Source organism: Spermophilus citellus (assembly GCF_964194105.1).
Source record: "Spermophilus citellus genome assembly, chromosome: 3".
Lineage (NCBI taxonomy): Eukaryota > Metazoa > Chordata > Mammalia > Rodentia > Sciuridae > Spermophilus > Spermophilus citellus.
The window spans coordinates 29,743,964-29,759,868 of record NC_138184.1 but is presented as its reverse complement, the minus strand read 5'-3'; the positions used below and the strand labels follow the sequence as shown (position 1 = coordinate 29,759,868).

General features: G+C 38.5%; 1 protein-coding gene across 1 annotated transcript in view; it reads left to right on the top strand.

Moving 5' to 3' along the window:
* The window catches only part of FBXL2 (F-box and leucine rich repeat protein 2), a 90,709-nt gene that overhangs the window by 56,768 nt on the left and 18,036 nt on the right, over positions 1-15,905 (top strand). Inside the window, 5 exon segments of the mRNA XM_081285844.1 lie at positions 11,990-12,058; positions 12,159-12,254; positions 12,486-12,612; positions 12,743-12,817; positions 14,280-14,410. Coding sequence (XP_081141970.1) covers positions 11,990-12,058; positions 12,159-12,254; positions 12,486-12,612; positions 12,743-12,817; positions 14,280-14,410 — 498 coding nt within the window.

Genomic DNA, 15,905 nt, shown 5'->3' with positions numbered 1-15,905 from the left:
AATGCCACTCTTTCATTTCTGACATTATTTATTTTTCTTGGTTAATCTAGCTAAAGGTGTGTCAGTTTTATTGATCTCTAAAAAAATCCAACTCTTATTTTTTGCAGTTTTTCTATTCCCTGTTTCACTTACCTTTGCTCTAATCTTTTATTTCCTGCCTTCACCCAGCTTTGTTCTTCTTCTGATTTCTTGAGGAATTATGGTATTATATACAGCTCTTGTGTTTGAGTCAGGATCTAAAAACAAGCTCCCTTTACTGTGTGCGACGTATTTCTTAAGGGATGTTACAGACTAGAGACTTGTTATGTTGCCCTTCTTTGTTCAAGTTATCTGTGTTGAATGTCTTGGAATTTCCTACATTTTGTATTTGCGGTGGTTTTGGCATGTTCCCTCCCTCATGTTTTCTGTGGACAGGTGGAGCTAGCACTCTGGAGAGGTTAGAGCAAGAGGCTGGATGGATTCAACTCTTGGTGGGAAGACATCATTGCCTGGGTGATGCTAAGACTGACCAGGAGTCATCAGCTTCATCTCTCCACTAGAAAGTTCCTCATCTTTCATCAGATAATGATTCAGTAGTCATTGATGATTGTTGCCTATAGTCATAATTTCACCAAGGATCACAAAATGGCAGCTTTTCAATTCCATCATTTCTTCTTTATTTACTAATTGTGGTTCTTCCACCAAGAATTCCCCTGACCAGTTGGTTACTCTGAAAAAGTGTATAGCAAAAGCAAGGTAGATAGATGCTAGATTCTTTCACTTAACTTATGAGTTCTTAGAATCATGAGCTGATACCCCAAAACCTTCCAGCATGACCAATAAGCTTTTGTTTTGGGTAGGTGAGAATTTTATTATGAATTTGGATATTTTTAGAAAATGATTTCATTTTTTATCAAAGTAATGGGTCTTTTTATGCTCAAAATGTCCCTTTTTTTCCTTTTTTAAAAAATTTGTTCTAATTAGTTATAATATGACCATAGAATGCATTTTGACATATCATACATAAATGAATATAACTTCTCAATCTTCTGATTATATGTGATGTGGAATCAAACTAGTCATGTAATCATGTATGTACATAGGGTAATAATGTCTGATTCATTCTACTATCCTTCTGACCCTTCTGTCTAATCCACAGTATTTCTATTTTTCCCTACATGCCCCCCTGCCTTGTTGTAAATTAGCATCCGCATATTAGAGAAAATATTCGGCCTTTGGTTTTTTTGGAATTGGCTTATTTCACTTAGCATGATATTCTCCATCTCCATCTATTTACCTGCAAATACCATCATTTCATTCTTCTTTAAGGCTGAGTAATACTCTATTGTGTATATATACCACATTTTCTTTATCTGTTCATCTGTTGAAGGGCATCTAGGTTGGTTCCTTAGTTTGGCTATTGTGAATTGAGCTGCTATAAACATTGATGTGGTTGTGTCACTGTACTATAATGGGGGTGATGGCCAGTGTCTCATTGGGGGGGGGGGGGTTCTTCCTGCCGAGGAGGGTGTAAGCCACCCTAAAACTTGAAGTCATAAATAATTAGTGAAGAACAAAACACAAATAGTCAGAAATATATTTACGTAAGCGAAGCCCCTGATAGATCTAGTCCACATGGGTGCTGGAACTAGACAAAGAAAAGATGGCTCCTGTGGTTTATTTAAGGGGGTTCATCAAAGGTAGGGGTAAGGTTTCAAGGGCAGAGTCTTGCTTCTGATGTCTTGCAGTCAGTAGGTTGATTAACATTTTGGCAGGTCACACCCATCTCAGGTGCTGGGTGGGATCTTTGGCAGAGCTTGAGGGGAAAGTTCACCTACATCAGGCAGTCAATCCCTGTGGGGGTGCCATGGGAGGTTCCCAATGCCAGACTTACCCCCTCATTAGGCTATGATTTAACACAATCCACGCACAGCCCATGGTCGGCTCTCTACAAAGGAGTGGGATAACTGGGTCAAATAGTGGTTCCATTTCAAGTTTTCTGAGGAATCTCAGTATTGCTTTCCAAAATGGTTGCACCAAAATATCCTATCTTAGCCAGTTGGAGTCCCTTCAAACTGGCATCTGTTATTGTGATGTGACCTGCCACAGTCTGGCTGGGCAAAGTAACCAGGAGGTGACAAGCAACTTGAAGGTTGAAACAGGAACTGCTTTATTACGGAATAACAGCGGTATATATACCTAACTAATTACACATAGCTTGACTCAATTAGCATCATCCAGATACAGCAGTCAGCCAATAAAGAATCTCCATCATCTTAATGGCTCGGTGGTGTTGCCTCACAAACCACACCTCCTGGCAAACTGCCAGGCGCCATCTTGACTTGATTCGCAGCCCTCAACAGTGACCATAATTTTTTTAGATAGTTTTTGGCTTATTTTTTACATATTCTACCACAGTTTTAGATTAACTTTATGAAGAAGTCGTCCTGGTTCCTGTAAGGAGAAATATTTAGAGATCACAGTTTAGGTACTAGATCACTACTAGGTTAGATTGCTTAAATTAGCTTGCTCCTGGCTAGTATCATTTCTAAGCTCTTGCATTGGGTATTGCTAGGAAATAAAATACTTGTTTAGAAAGGGGGTGGGGAGAAAATGTTAAGTGCATCCTAGTATTTCCAATTCAAAGGGGAGATTACAGGTTTTTAAAATAGACTTTAATTTTTACATCAGTTCTATGTTCTCAGCAAAATGGACAGTTGTAGATGTTTCCTGTATAACCCCTGATTACAAAACTTTTATGTAACTTTCTTTGATTATTTTTTGTCTTTTGTTTTGAAAAATTTGGTTCCTGATAACTAATGTAATACCGCTTTTTTTTTTTTTTTGTACTGGGGATTGACCCAGGGATGCTTTATCACTGAAACACATCACAGCCCTTTTTATCTTTTGAGACAGCATCTTACTAAGTTACTTAGGGCCTCACTCAGTTGCCGAGGCTGGCTTTGAACTTGTGATCCTTCTACCTCAGCCTTCCTAGCCACTGGGATTACAGGCCTATCCCACTGTGCCTGGCTGAGCACTTTTATGTTTACTGGTGATTTTTTTATTCTTCTGAGAAGTATCTGTTTAAGCTCATTTGCCCATTTACTGATTGGATTACTTATTCTTTTGGTGTTAGATTTTTCTAGTTCTTTATGTATTCTGGATATTAATGCTCTGTCAGATTAATTAGTTGGCAAAGATTTTCCTCCCACTGGGTTCTCTCTTCTGGATATTAATGCTCTGTCAGATTAATTAGTTAGCAAAGATTTTCCTCCCACTGGGTTGTCTCTTCACTCTGTTGATTGTTTCCTTTGTTGTGTAGAGACTTTTAAATTTGATGTAATCCCATTTATCAATTCTTGCTATTTCCTGAGCTATTAGAGTCTTATTTGGGATATATTTGTCTGTGCCAATAGCTTTAAACTTTCAGGTCTTCAATGAAGGGTTTTGATCTATTCTGAATTGAGTTTGGTACAGAATGAAAGATAAGGAGCTAGTTTCTTTCTTGCACATGTAGGTACCCAGTTTTCCCAGCACCATTTGTTGAAAAGGCTATGTTTTCTCCAACATGTTGTTTTCTCCGACAACAAAGGTATTTGGACACCTTTGTTGAGAATTAGTTGGATGAAGATGCGTGGTCTATTTCTGGGTCTCTCTTCTGTCCCATTTTTGTTACTATGGTTCTGTAGTGGTTTTGAAATCAAGTAGTGTGTTGCCTTTGGCATCACTTTGTTTGCTCAGGATTACAGTATATTCAGGGTCTTTTGTACTTCCTTATGAAGTTTAGAATTGTTTTTTCTAGTGAAGAATATCATTGGTATTTTGATAAGAATTGCATTGATTATGTTGTGGCTTCCTTTTAGTAGTATGACCCATTTAGTAATTCTCCCAACTGTGAACACATGAGTTCTTTTCATCTTTTAGTTCCTCTTCAAGTTCCTTCTTTAGCATTTTATAGTTTTCATTGTAGAGATCTTTCACCTCCTTGGTTAGATTTATTCCTAGATTTTTTGTTTTTTCAGGCTAATTCTGAATGCTGGCTTTTATAATTTCTTTCTCAGCAAGTTCATTATTGGTGTATTTTTATGTTGATTTTTGTATCTGGGTACTTTACTCAATTTGCTTATCAGTTCTAAGTCTTTTAGTGGAGCACTTTGATTTTTTTAATTAGAGCTTTATAGTTATACATAGTGGTTGGGTTTATCTCGACAAACTCATACATGCATGGTTTTGGTGGAATCTTTACCGTTTTCTTTTTTTTTTTTTAAAGAGAGAGGGAGAGAGAATTTTAATATTTTTATTTTTTAGTTATCGGCGGACACAACATCTTTGTTGGTATGTGGTGCTGAGGATGGAACCCAGGCCGCACGCACGCCAGGCGAGCGCGCTACCGCTGAGCCACATCCCCAGCCCCATCTTTACCGTTTTCTAAGTATAGAATCAAAATCTTTAAACAGGGATCATTTGACTTCTTTTCTATTTATATTTCTTTGTCTTCTCTGGCTGCAATTTTAAGTGCTCTATTGAATAACAATGATGAGAGTCCACACCTTTGTCTCTTTTCTAAATTTAGAAGAAACACTTTCAGTTTTCCCCAGTGAGTATGATGTTGGCTATGGATTTGTCATATATAGCTTTTCTTATATTGAGGTTTATTCCTTCTAGGTCTAGTTTCTTCAGGTTTTTATCAAGGAGTGATGTTGAGTTTTATCAAAGTTTTTTTGTACTTCTCTTGAGATGATCGTGTGATTTTTATTCATCATTCCTTTTATGTGCTGTATTATGTGTTTATCAATTTATGTACGTTGAACCATCCTTTCATCCCTTGAATGAAAGTAACTTGGATCATGGTGTACAATCTTTTAAATGTATTGTTAGATTTGATTTGTAAATATTTTATTGAGAATTTTTTTGCATCTTTTTCCACCAGGGATAATGGGCTATAGTTTGTGTGTGTATGTGCGTGCGTGTGTGTGTGTGTGTGTGTGTGTGTACACTTATCAGGTTTTTTTTTTTAAAGAGAGAGAGAGAAAGAGAGAGCATCTTTTTTGTAGATGGACACAACACAGTGCCTTTTTATTTTTATGTGGTATTGAGAATCGAACCCACTCTACCGCTAAGCCACAACCTCAGCCCCCACTTATCAGGTTTTGATAGCATGATAATATTGGCGTAGACCAAGTTTGAAAGAGTTCTTCCCTTTCTATTTTATGGAATGAAGATTGTTGGTTTTAATTCTTCTTTAAACATCTGAGGGGGGCTGGGATTGTGGCTCAGTGGTAGAGTGCTCGCCTAGCACGGGCAGGACCTGGGTTCGATTCTCAGCACTACATAAAAAATAAAGGCATTGTGTTGTGTCCATTTACACCTAAAAAATTAAATGTTAAAAAAATTGTAAGTGGAAAAAAATTAAAGGTAATAAGAATTTTTAAAAAAAGTATGATAAAATTTAGCAGTTAGCCAAACACAGTGGCACACACCTGTAATCCCAGAACCTCCGGAGGCTGAGACAGGAAGATTACAAGTTCAAAGCCAGCCTCAGCAAAAGTGAGGCATTAAGCAACTCAGTGAGACCCTGTCTCTAAATAAAATACAAAATAGGGCTGGGATGTGGCTCAGTGCTTGAGTGCCTGAGTTCAATTCCTGATACCAAAAAAAAAAAAAAAAAAAAAATCAGCAATTAAGCCACCTTGTCCTGGGCTTTTATAAGTTGAGAGACCTTTTTAGTTACTGTTTCTATCTCAATGCTTATTAAATAGATCTATTTAGGATTTTTTTTAATATCCTCTTGGTTTTATGTGGTAGGTCACATGTGTCTAGAAATTGGTTCATTTCTCTAGATTTTCCAGTTTATATAGTTTTTTAAAAAATATTCCCTTATTCCCTAAGGATCCTCTTGTTTTCAGTGGTATCTGTTGTAATATCTCCTTTTCATCTTTAATTTTATTTGGGTCATCTCTTTCTTTTGATTAGTTGGCTAAGGGTTTGTCAATCTTATTTATCTTTTTGAAGAACCAACTCTTTGTTGCATTGAGTCTTTATATTTACATTATTCTTCAGTCTTTATTTCATTTATTTCTGCTATGATCTGTGTTATTTTTCCCCCTTCTGCTGATTTTTTTAAATTTGAGATCTCCCCTATATTTTTAATGTATGTACTGAGAGCCTACATTATTACTGTGTACTTGATTCTTATAACTACTTTCACTTTAATCCATTGATTCTGCTATGTTGAATTTTAATTTGATTCTCAGAATTTTTAAATTCCCTCCTCTGATTTTTTCAGTGACCCTCAGTTCTTTCAAAAATGTATTGTTTAATCTCCATGACTTTACATATTTTTATAGTTTCTCTTACTGTTGATTTCTAGTTTTAGTCCCAGTATGATCTGATATAAGAAATTATTTTTTATATGTCATGACTAGCTTTATGGCCTAAAAATGATCTGTTTTGTGTAAAGTTCTGTGAACTGATAAAAAGAATGTGTATTGTGCCACTGTTAGATGCAACATTGTGTAAAATGTCAGTTAAATGAAATTGGTCTATAGTATAGCTGAACTCTGATGTTTCTTTTTTGATTTTTTGTCTAGATCTATTGGTGAGAGAGGTGCTCAAAGTCACTGCTACTATTGTATTGGGGCCTATTTTTCCTTTTATGTCCTATAATGTTTGCTTTATAAAATTGAGTGTCCCAAAATTAATTGCATATGTATTTATAATCATTATATCTTTCTTATGGTTTGAATCTGAAATGTCCCCCCAAAGCTTATGTGTTGAAAGCATGGTCCCCAATGTGGCAAGGGTCAGAAGTGGAGCTTTTAGGAAATGATAGGATTGTGAGGGCTAAAATCTCACCAATGAACTAGTTCATTTGATGGAGTAATAATCTGAGTGGACTACTAGGTGGTAACTGTAGGCAGGTGGAGTATGGCTGGAGGAAGTAGGTCACTGATGGGATGATCTTGGGGACTGTATTAGTCCCTGGCTTCTTCCTGCCTCTGTCTCTGTACTTTTCACCTGCCATGAGCTGAGCTACTTTCCTCTGCTATGCCCTTCTACCATGATGTCCTGCCTCATCTCAGGCCCAGAGCAATGGAGTAGGCTGACCATGAACTGAGACCTCTGAAATCATGAACCCAACATGAAATTTTCTTCCTCCAAGTTGTTGTTCTCGAGTGTTTTGATCACAGTGATGAAAATCTGACTAACACAATCTTCTTGATGGATTATTCCTTTTATTGATACGTAGTGACCTTTGTCTCTTAGGAGTAATTTTGTCTTGAAGTCTGTTTTGTTGGATATGAGGGTAGTTACTCCTGCTTGCTTCCAGATTCCATTTCTTGGGATATCATTTTCCATCCTTTCACTTTCAATCTGCATATATCTTCCCCAACAATATAAATTTCTTGCAGATAGCAAATTGTTTAGTTTTATAATCCATCTATCCCGTCTGCATCTTTTTATTAGAGAATTAAGACCATTTATTTACCTTAAGGGTTATTTTTAAAAGATATGTACTAATTTCTGTCATTTTGTTGTTTTGAATGATCTACATTCTTTTCTTTTTCCATTATTAAATAACTAATCCTTAGAAGTAACTAATCCTTACTAATTCTCATTTACTGGTTTTCTCTTCTAGTAAGATTTATTCTTTTCTATGATTTTGTTTGTCTTGCTTCCTCTTTTATGTATAGGATTCCTTCAAGTATCTTCTATAATGCTTGTTTTAGTAATCATGAATTCCTTTAATTTATGCTTATTTTTTAAGGTCTTTATTTCTTCTTCGGTGTTGGAGGTTGACTGCTGGATATAGTTATCAAGGTTGGTGGGTTCCCCCATCTCCTCCAGGGCTTCATGCATCATTCCATGTCCTCCTGGCCATTAGAGTTTCTGCTAAGAAATCTGCTGTCATTCTAGTGGGTTTACCTTTAGATGTGACTCTGCACTAGGGGTTCTTTTGAGGTTATGTCTATTTAGAGTTCTAAATGCCTCCTGTACCTGGATTCCCATGTCTTTCCCAAAAATGGGGACAATTTCTGCTTCTTATTACTTTAAATTAGTTTTCTATACCCTTAGCCTATACCTGAAGTCCTTCATCTGTTCCCAGTATATATAAGTGTGGTCTTTTAATGGTGTCCCATAGATCTTGTATGTTCTTTTCATTCTTTCTTAAATTTTTTCCTTACTAGTATCAGAATGTGATAATTCATCAACTTTATTTTTTATTATTTTTTTATACTGGGGATTGAAGGATTGAACACAGGGGTTCTTGGCCACTGAGCCACATCCCTGGCCCTATTTTTTTTTATAATTTATTTAGAGACACGGTCTCACTCAGTTGCTTATTAGTGCCTCGCTTTTGCTGAGGCTGACTTTGAACTCGTGATCCTCCTGCCTCAGCCTCCCAAGCTGCTGGGATGACAGGAGTGCATCACCGTGCCCGTCTTCAACTTTATTTTTAATGCCTGATATTCTTTCTTCTACTTGATCTAGTTTACTGGTGCAGCTTTCTGCTGAGTTTATAATTGGACTTACTGAGCTTTTCATTTCCAGTATTTCTATTTGGTTCTTTTTCAGAATCTATATTTCTTTATTAAGTTGCTCTTTCATAACCTATATTATTTTCCTTAGTTTATTCAACTGTTTGTAACCTCTTTGAATTTATTGATCATTTAAAAAACCATTCTTTTGAATTCTTGTCCAGCATCTTTGGAATCAGTTACTAAAGAGTTATTAACTTTTGATGGAGTCACATTGCCTTTTTTTTTTTCACATTTCTTGTGTTCTATGTTGAGATCTACACATATATTGAAATGGAAATCACTTCCATTTTCATGTGAAGGGCTTGTTAGGGAGCAGCCTTCTTTTTATATTGTGCCCAAGAAAATTAGTTTGTTTTGTAGTGTTGTTTCATTATGAATGGACTTCTTATTTCTTACTGTAGTTTTCCTATGGCTTTTGGCTTGCATGTTGTGTTTTGGCATGTGTGCTGTGTTAGAACCTAAGTAACCCACTTCCCTGTACATCTCCCAAGAATGAGGACCCTCTGGAAGTGCAGGCAGGTGTGCTGTAGGCAGCAGGGTATAGGAGTTCTACTCTTTTTACATAGTCATCCAGTCTTGCCAGCAGCCTGAAAAGATACGGGAGGGTATGGGAACAGCCTGTGCTGACATCACTCATAGGTGCAGTATCCCCAGCTGTTGCATTGTTTCTCTCTGCTGTTGCTGTGGGATTTAATGGCTGTGATGGGACTTCAGGCCTCCTCTGTGCCTACTTGGGGCCACATCATCTACTGGAGGCTTATCTCCCCCATCTTTAAGTTGAAGTATCTGCCAAGGTTCTAGAAAGTCAAGGACATGTCTAGATTGAGTTGCAGTTTCTCACAACTGCATTGGGGATGCCACTCTGCAACCAAGTACCCACTCGATGTCCTTAAGGTGCTAAACTTGACTCCCAGCAGTACTCAGAAAGAAGAAAACAAAGTAACAACCACAAAATAAAAACAAACTAGAAGTGGAAATGCAGTAATAAGCAAATAAAAACAACTACAACATGGAGGCGCTATAGAGTCAGTCTCAACTATCTGCGACTGAAGGGGTTGGGCAGCAGTGGGTCTTATGCATGAGTTTCCCATGAGTCTGATGTTCCAGAACCCCCATGCTATATATAGTATAATTGTGTGTATATATATCATAATTGATATATATAGTATATATAGTATATGATTTTAGATATGAAAACCCCATTTCTCACAGCTATCTTCCTGACTTGTCGGTTCTAAATGGAAAGTGACTTTTGTTCCCTTATGCATCACAGACCAGTTTTCCATTGTCACTGTCTGTGGGTCTCAGACCTTTCAGGCTCTTGACCATGTCACAGAAAAGATTTAAGGATGTATCAGGTTTGAGTAGCAGAGCAAGAAACTTATTATAATGGGGAAAGTACACAGTCTAGACTGGAGGTGCTGGCAAACTCAGTTCAGAACGGGAGAATTGCCTCTTTTGGGTCTGGAATTTGACATTTATAGAGAGATAGCAAGGGACTGAACTAGAGGTGGAATTTACACAATTCCCCACCAGTTTTCCTTGCACTTGCACGTTGCCCTCACATGTTCTAACCTTGCTACTTCTTTTTTAGAAATGTTTTTATTAGTGCATTATACTATATATAGCAGTGAGTTTCATTTTGATGTACATGCATGGAATGGAATTTGTTCCATTCCAGTTCCTAGTACTTCCTCTTTCCACTCCTCCCATCCTCTGTTTCCCTTCCTCTGCTGGTCTTCCTTCTACTTATTGTTCTTTTTAATTGGTGTTATGTAGATACACATAATGGTGAAATTCACTGGTATAGTTGTGTATGCACATAGCATAGTTTGTTCAATTTTTATTCTGTAGTTCCTCCATTTTCCTTCTTCCTCTACCCCATTCCTCTACTCCACTGATCTCCCTTCTATTTTCATGAGATTGAACCCAATCTTTAGCTTCATAGAACTGAATTCTATATAATAACATTTATAATAGCTTTCAATGTCTTTGCTATTTCTGCTGTCAGTTTGTAATAAGTTTTGATATAATGAATTTTCTCTTTGTTGTAGACATATTTTCCTCCTCCTTTAAAAGCTTCACAATTTTTTGTTCAGTACCAGACATTGCAAATTTTACTTTTTTGGGTGCAGGACATATTTGTACTCCTATTAATACTCTTTTGAATTTTGTTCTGGGATGCAGTTCCCTCGCTTAGGAATAGTTCTTTCTTGGTCTTATTCTTAACATTTGTTAGTTTTGGAACTGAGGGGTATAGCTCAGTGGTAGAGTACTTGCCTGGCATGTACAAGGCCTGGGTTCAATCACCAGCACTGCAAAAAGAGAGATTTTTTTTTAGGTTGGACCAAAGCAGTGTTTAGCCTAGGTCTAATTAGTCTCCTGAAGCAAGATCCTTCTCAGTACTCTATCCATTGCCCCTTGGATTATGACTTTTTTTTTTTTAACCAGGCTGGTGGAAGTGACCACTGTTCCTTACCCTGGGTGAGCTCTGACTGTTGTTCTGTTTAATGTTGTTAGCTAATCTTCCTCCCCGCCCCCCAGCTTGACTTGTTTCCTTGAATCCATATGGTGATCTGTATTCTATTGAATTCTCAAGCAGCGCCCTCTGCAGATCCTGGAGATCTCCACTCTAGTAGTACTCTTATGTGATAACTGTAGTCACTGTGGGCTTCCTAGACTTTCAGCTCCTCATCTCAAGAGAGTCCATCAGGTTCCAATTTGGTTGCCCCTTGGCAGGTCAGAAGGAGTAGATAAGGTAATATCTGCTTTTGAGGCCTTTGGGTACTGCACAGGAGAGCCAGGATTCAATCCTTTAAGACATATTGAAGCTGTATTTCAGAAGACACAGGTGCCCTGAGCCAGTCCTTGCTGAATATGTTAAGCAGGTAACATGTTACTAGCCCACAGATCATTGAGGAAGTTGCCCTTCATCACTCGATACCAGTGTCAACTACTGACACCTCTCCAGGGCCATAGATGATTTCTCCAGAAAGGCCCTAGCTTAACCAAATGATAACATGACATAATACAAGAAACAATTGCCCCCTTTTTGCAAATTGATTTTTCTATAGAAGAGAAGGAGTAAGAAGCAGGCCTCCATTCTCAGATGACTCACCAAGATTGAAGGACAGTTGGTGGATAGAAAGTCAGTCTAGAGGTTTGCTTCTTACATGGTCCCAGACTAGCAGCAGTGGCATCACTGGGAGTTTCTTGGTACTACAGAGCCACATCTACCATCAGAATCTGCACTGTGATGAAAGGCTTAGCTGTTTCATATGCATTGAAATTTGAGAAGCACTTTTTTAAGGAAATGGTACCTGTGCCCTCTAGTGGCTGGTCAGCAACTTGCAGGAAGTTTTTTTTTTTTAATTTTTATTACTTATTGGTAGACCTTTATTTATTTGTTTGTTTATACATGGTGCTGAGAACCCAGGAAGTTTTAAAATATTTTCTCATTTTAGGACCTTTGCACAGAACTGCCGAAACATTGAACATTTAAACCTCAATGGGTGCACAAAAATCACCGACAGGTAAGTAATGAGGATTAGTTTAGGGATAAAGTGGCTGCCGGGTGAATGAGGAGAGAGAAACATGGTTGAAAATATCTTTAGTGCATCTGCTCTTTTCCAGCACGTGTTACAGCCTTAGCAGATTCTGTTCCAAGCTGAAACACCTGGACCTGACCTCCTGTGTGTCTATTACAAACAGCTCCTTAAAGGGCATCAGGTAGGAGCACCCATTGTTTGTGGTCTAGAAAATACCCAAACAGTGAACATTCTGATGTATCTTCCTGATGAAGCCTTCCTAATGGTCCCACTAGAGCAGGGAACAGATGATGGCTCAGACAGGTTATGGGGGCTGTCTCACTCACTGAATTGCTCATGATATACTATATTCAAAGTCGGTAATAACTGTCTACAGGAGTACACAGGGGCATTTTGTTTCTTGTTCTCTCAGTGAGGGCTGCCGAAATCTGGAGTATCTGAACCTCTCTTGGTGTGATCAGATCACAAAGGATGGCATCGAGGCGCTGGTACGGGGTTGTCAAGGCCTAAAAGCCCTGCTCCTGAGGGGCTGCACACAGGTACCAAAAATGTTCATGCAGCTGATTTTCTCACACATCAGGGAACTAACTTGCTGTTGCATTTTTCCTGGTGTCCCACTTGTTCCCTTACCAAGACTTCATCCCTCTTCTGTTTTTTGTGTCCACTTAGTTAGAAGATGAAGCTCTGAAGCACATTCAGAATTACTGCCATGAGCTTGTGAGCCTCAACTTACAGTCCTGCTCAGTAAGTAGCATGCCTTTCCTGAGCACTGCCCTGCTCCATTCTCTCCCCCAGAAATCTGCTGTGGGCCTCACTGCACAACATCTGCTGCAGCTGAGATGACTGGCAAATAGTCACATTGCCAGACCTGCACTCTGGCTTCTCATCCTGTGTCTTCATAGGATCTGTCACTTTGCCATGAGATAAAAGAACAAGGCATCATCCTCAATACTGAGCCACCAACATCTCCCCTAGAAGTACTATAAATCAAGTCTTGATTTTAAAAAAAATAGAGTATTGAGTAAAGTATCAGAGTTGCCATGAACTAACCAGGCACAATGGTGAATGCTTATAGTCCTAGAAGTTTGGAAGGCTGAGGCAGGGGGATTGCACATATGAGGCCAGCCTCAGCAATTTATCAACTCCAAGCAACTTAACAAGACCCTGTCTCAAAAGGGCTGGGGATGTGGCTCAGTTAATCCCCAGTACAGAAAAAGAGAAAAATACTGTGAACTAGTCAATAACTAGTTGTCAGACCTGAATAGTTCATTATAAGAATTCAGTGGTTTTTTTCCAACTTATAAATTGGGGGTAATGGCAACTGTAATATTTCAGGAGATAAAATGAAATAGCAGATGTGAAAATGCCTAGAAAAATAAATGACGTATGCAAGAGCAAGGTAGCATTTCATCTTCATCAGGGCATAGCCTGTGCAAACCTGCTGGCCCTTCCTCACTGCCACTATAAATGCTGAGAAGTACAGAGTGTGCCTTCAGTAGGCTACAGGGTTCCTCAAGGGGCATGTAGACCCTGAGAGAGTTCTGTCTCTTAAAAGCCCTTGCATTTGATCTTTAATGAATGAATACTAAATCTTTAGAGTCCCTGATGGTGGGACAGAAAACAAACCATCTTCTGGACCAGTCTTGACTTTGTGGGCCTGGACTATTCAAAATAAGACCTTGACCTGCATGTGGAATGGCACGTGGCTCAAAATACAATGTAGATGTGCAATTTATTTCTATATGAATTAGAGCATTTAAGTTATATGGAATCTTTATGGCTAAACTAACAAAATTCTAAGGCATTTTTTAATAACTGATTTGTTATCTTTAAAACATTTGAGGAAATATTGTTTGTATATATGTGATTTATATGGCAAATGACTAAAGTATTAATTTGTAGATGTTCAATCAAATATTAATGTCACTTAGGCAAGTTTTATGTTTTATAATCAAGAATTTTTCGTGGGTGGGGGAGTCTAATCTATATCTATTTTGATGAATCCTGGGGGTAGAAATAGAATTTAAAGTTTTTACTCTCAATCAGTAATGCCAGAATATTTTAATGCAAATACATATCTGCCCTTATTTTAAGTTGTTAGGAAGTGCTAGTAACTGACAACCAAGTAACAGCAGATCCCATTTTTTCTGTTGCTCCTGTCGAGTTCTGATGTCCTCTGACTTCTTCCTGAACTGCTTTTCCACAGCGCATCACGGATGAAGGCGTGGTGCAGATATGCAGGGGCTGCCACCGGCTGCAGGCCCTCTGCCTTTCGGGTTGCAGCAACCTCACCGACGCGTCTCTTACAGCCCTGGGTCTGAACTGCCCGAGACTGCAGTGAGTATGCAGCTCAGAGATTGCCTGGGCTGACCAAAAGGAGGAGAAGGATGGAGCAAGGGGAATAGGTGGTAGGGGAGGCAGGAGTTGTGTTTTTGCTGAGTGGACGGAGGTGGGGCAGGGTGTAACCCAGTTCATTGAGGTGGGCACCAGCAGAGTGTGAAATGGCTAGCACCAATGAATCTGAATTGTGTTTCTTGATGAGTTCACGCATTCCAACCACCACCACCAATTTGCTTCACCTGTTAATCTCTTCAAACACCAGAGTAATCTGATGTCGAGCAGAGCGGTAGCCTTGGTCCAGATGTTCCCAGTGTCTCCTTTAAACCTGCTGCTAAGTAGGCACAGTGAGGGGAAAAGATCATAATTGCTTCTTATTTTTCATTTTCCCCAGCAGGAAGAAGGGGAGATTTTTGTTTTGTTTTGGCATTGGGGATTGAACCCAGGGATGATTTACCATTGAGCTACATTCCCTACCCTTTTTTTTTGAGACAAGGTTTCACTAAGTTACTGAGGCCAGTCTCAAACCTGTAATTCTCCTGACTTAGCCTCCCAAGTTGCTGGAATTACAGGTGTGCACCACCACACCCAACTGTTTCAGTAAATAATAATTTATTTTCTGATTCTCAAGGCAACACATTATTGCTACCAGCTGTGCATATGAAAACTACTTAGGGCTAATCTTGCACTCATGTTACGTTCCTGGCTCAGTGCCAGGTGTCTTTATGAGCGATATCTTATCCTCAATACATCTCTGAGTAGTTACCACTATTCTCATTTGTTCTGCAGAGGAGAAACAGATACAGAGGAAAGTCATATAATTTGTCCTGGGTCACATGATGATTAAGAAGTAAAGATAGAATTTGGATTTAGGATTTGACTTTCAAACTAGCAATCCTAATCTGCATACAAGAGGCAGAAAAATTATTTTAACTTTTTATATGACAGTGAAACGGATCCATTTCTCATATCAGTTATATAACTTTTAAGAATCATTTATTTTGTATTTCGATTTTTTTTATTAAGAAAGATTCTAGATAATTTTGATATTTCTGCTTCATAGAAGGAATTTTGGTGGTCAAAACTAGTCAGAGGACTGGGGATGAAGCTCAGTGGCAGAGCATGCACTTAAAATGCATTAGGGCCTCAGTCCAGTCCCTAGCACAGAAACAACAAAAGACCAAAAACAACCCTGGTCAGAGAACAGGTTAAAATCATTGTTAACTTAGAAATGTTATTCATGCATTCATTCCTATTAAGCATGAATAATTGAGAATTATGTGTATGTAGGTGTGTGTGGTACTGGGCATTGAACCCAGGGGTGCTGTACCACTGAGCTATATCCCCACCCCCTGCCTCAGCCTCCCAAGTCTCTGGGATAACAGGAATGTGCCACTGTGTCCCTCACCAAAAATCGACTCAGTTTTTCATTGCCTATAATTGTTTTAAATTTCCTGTAACTTGGAATTTCAATGAATATATTGTAATATGATTT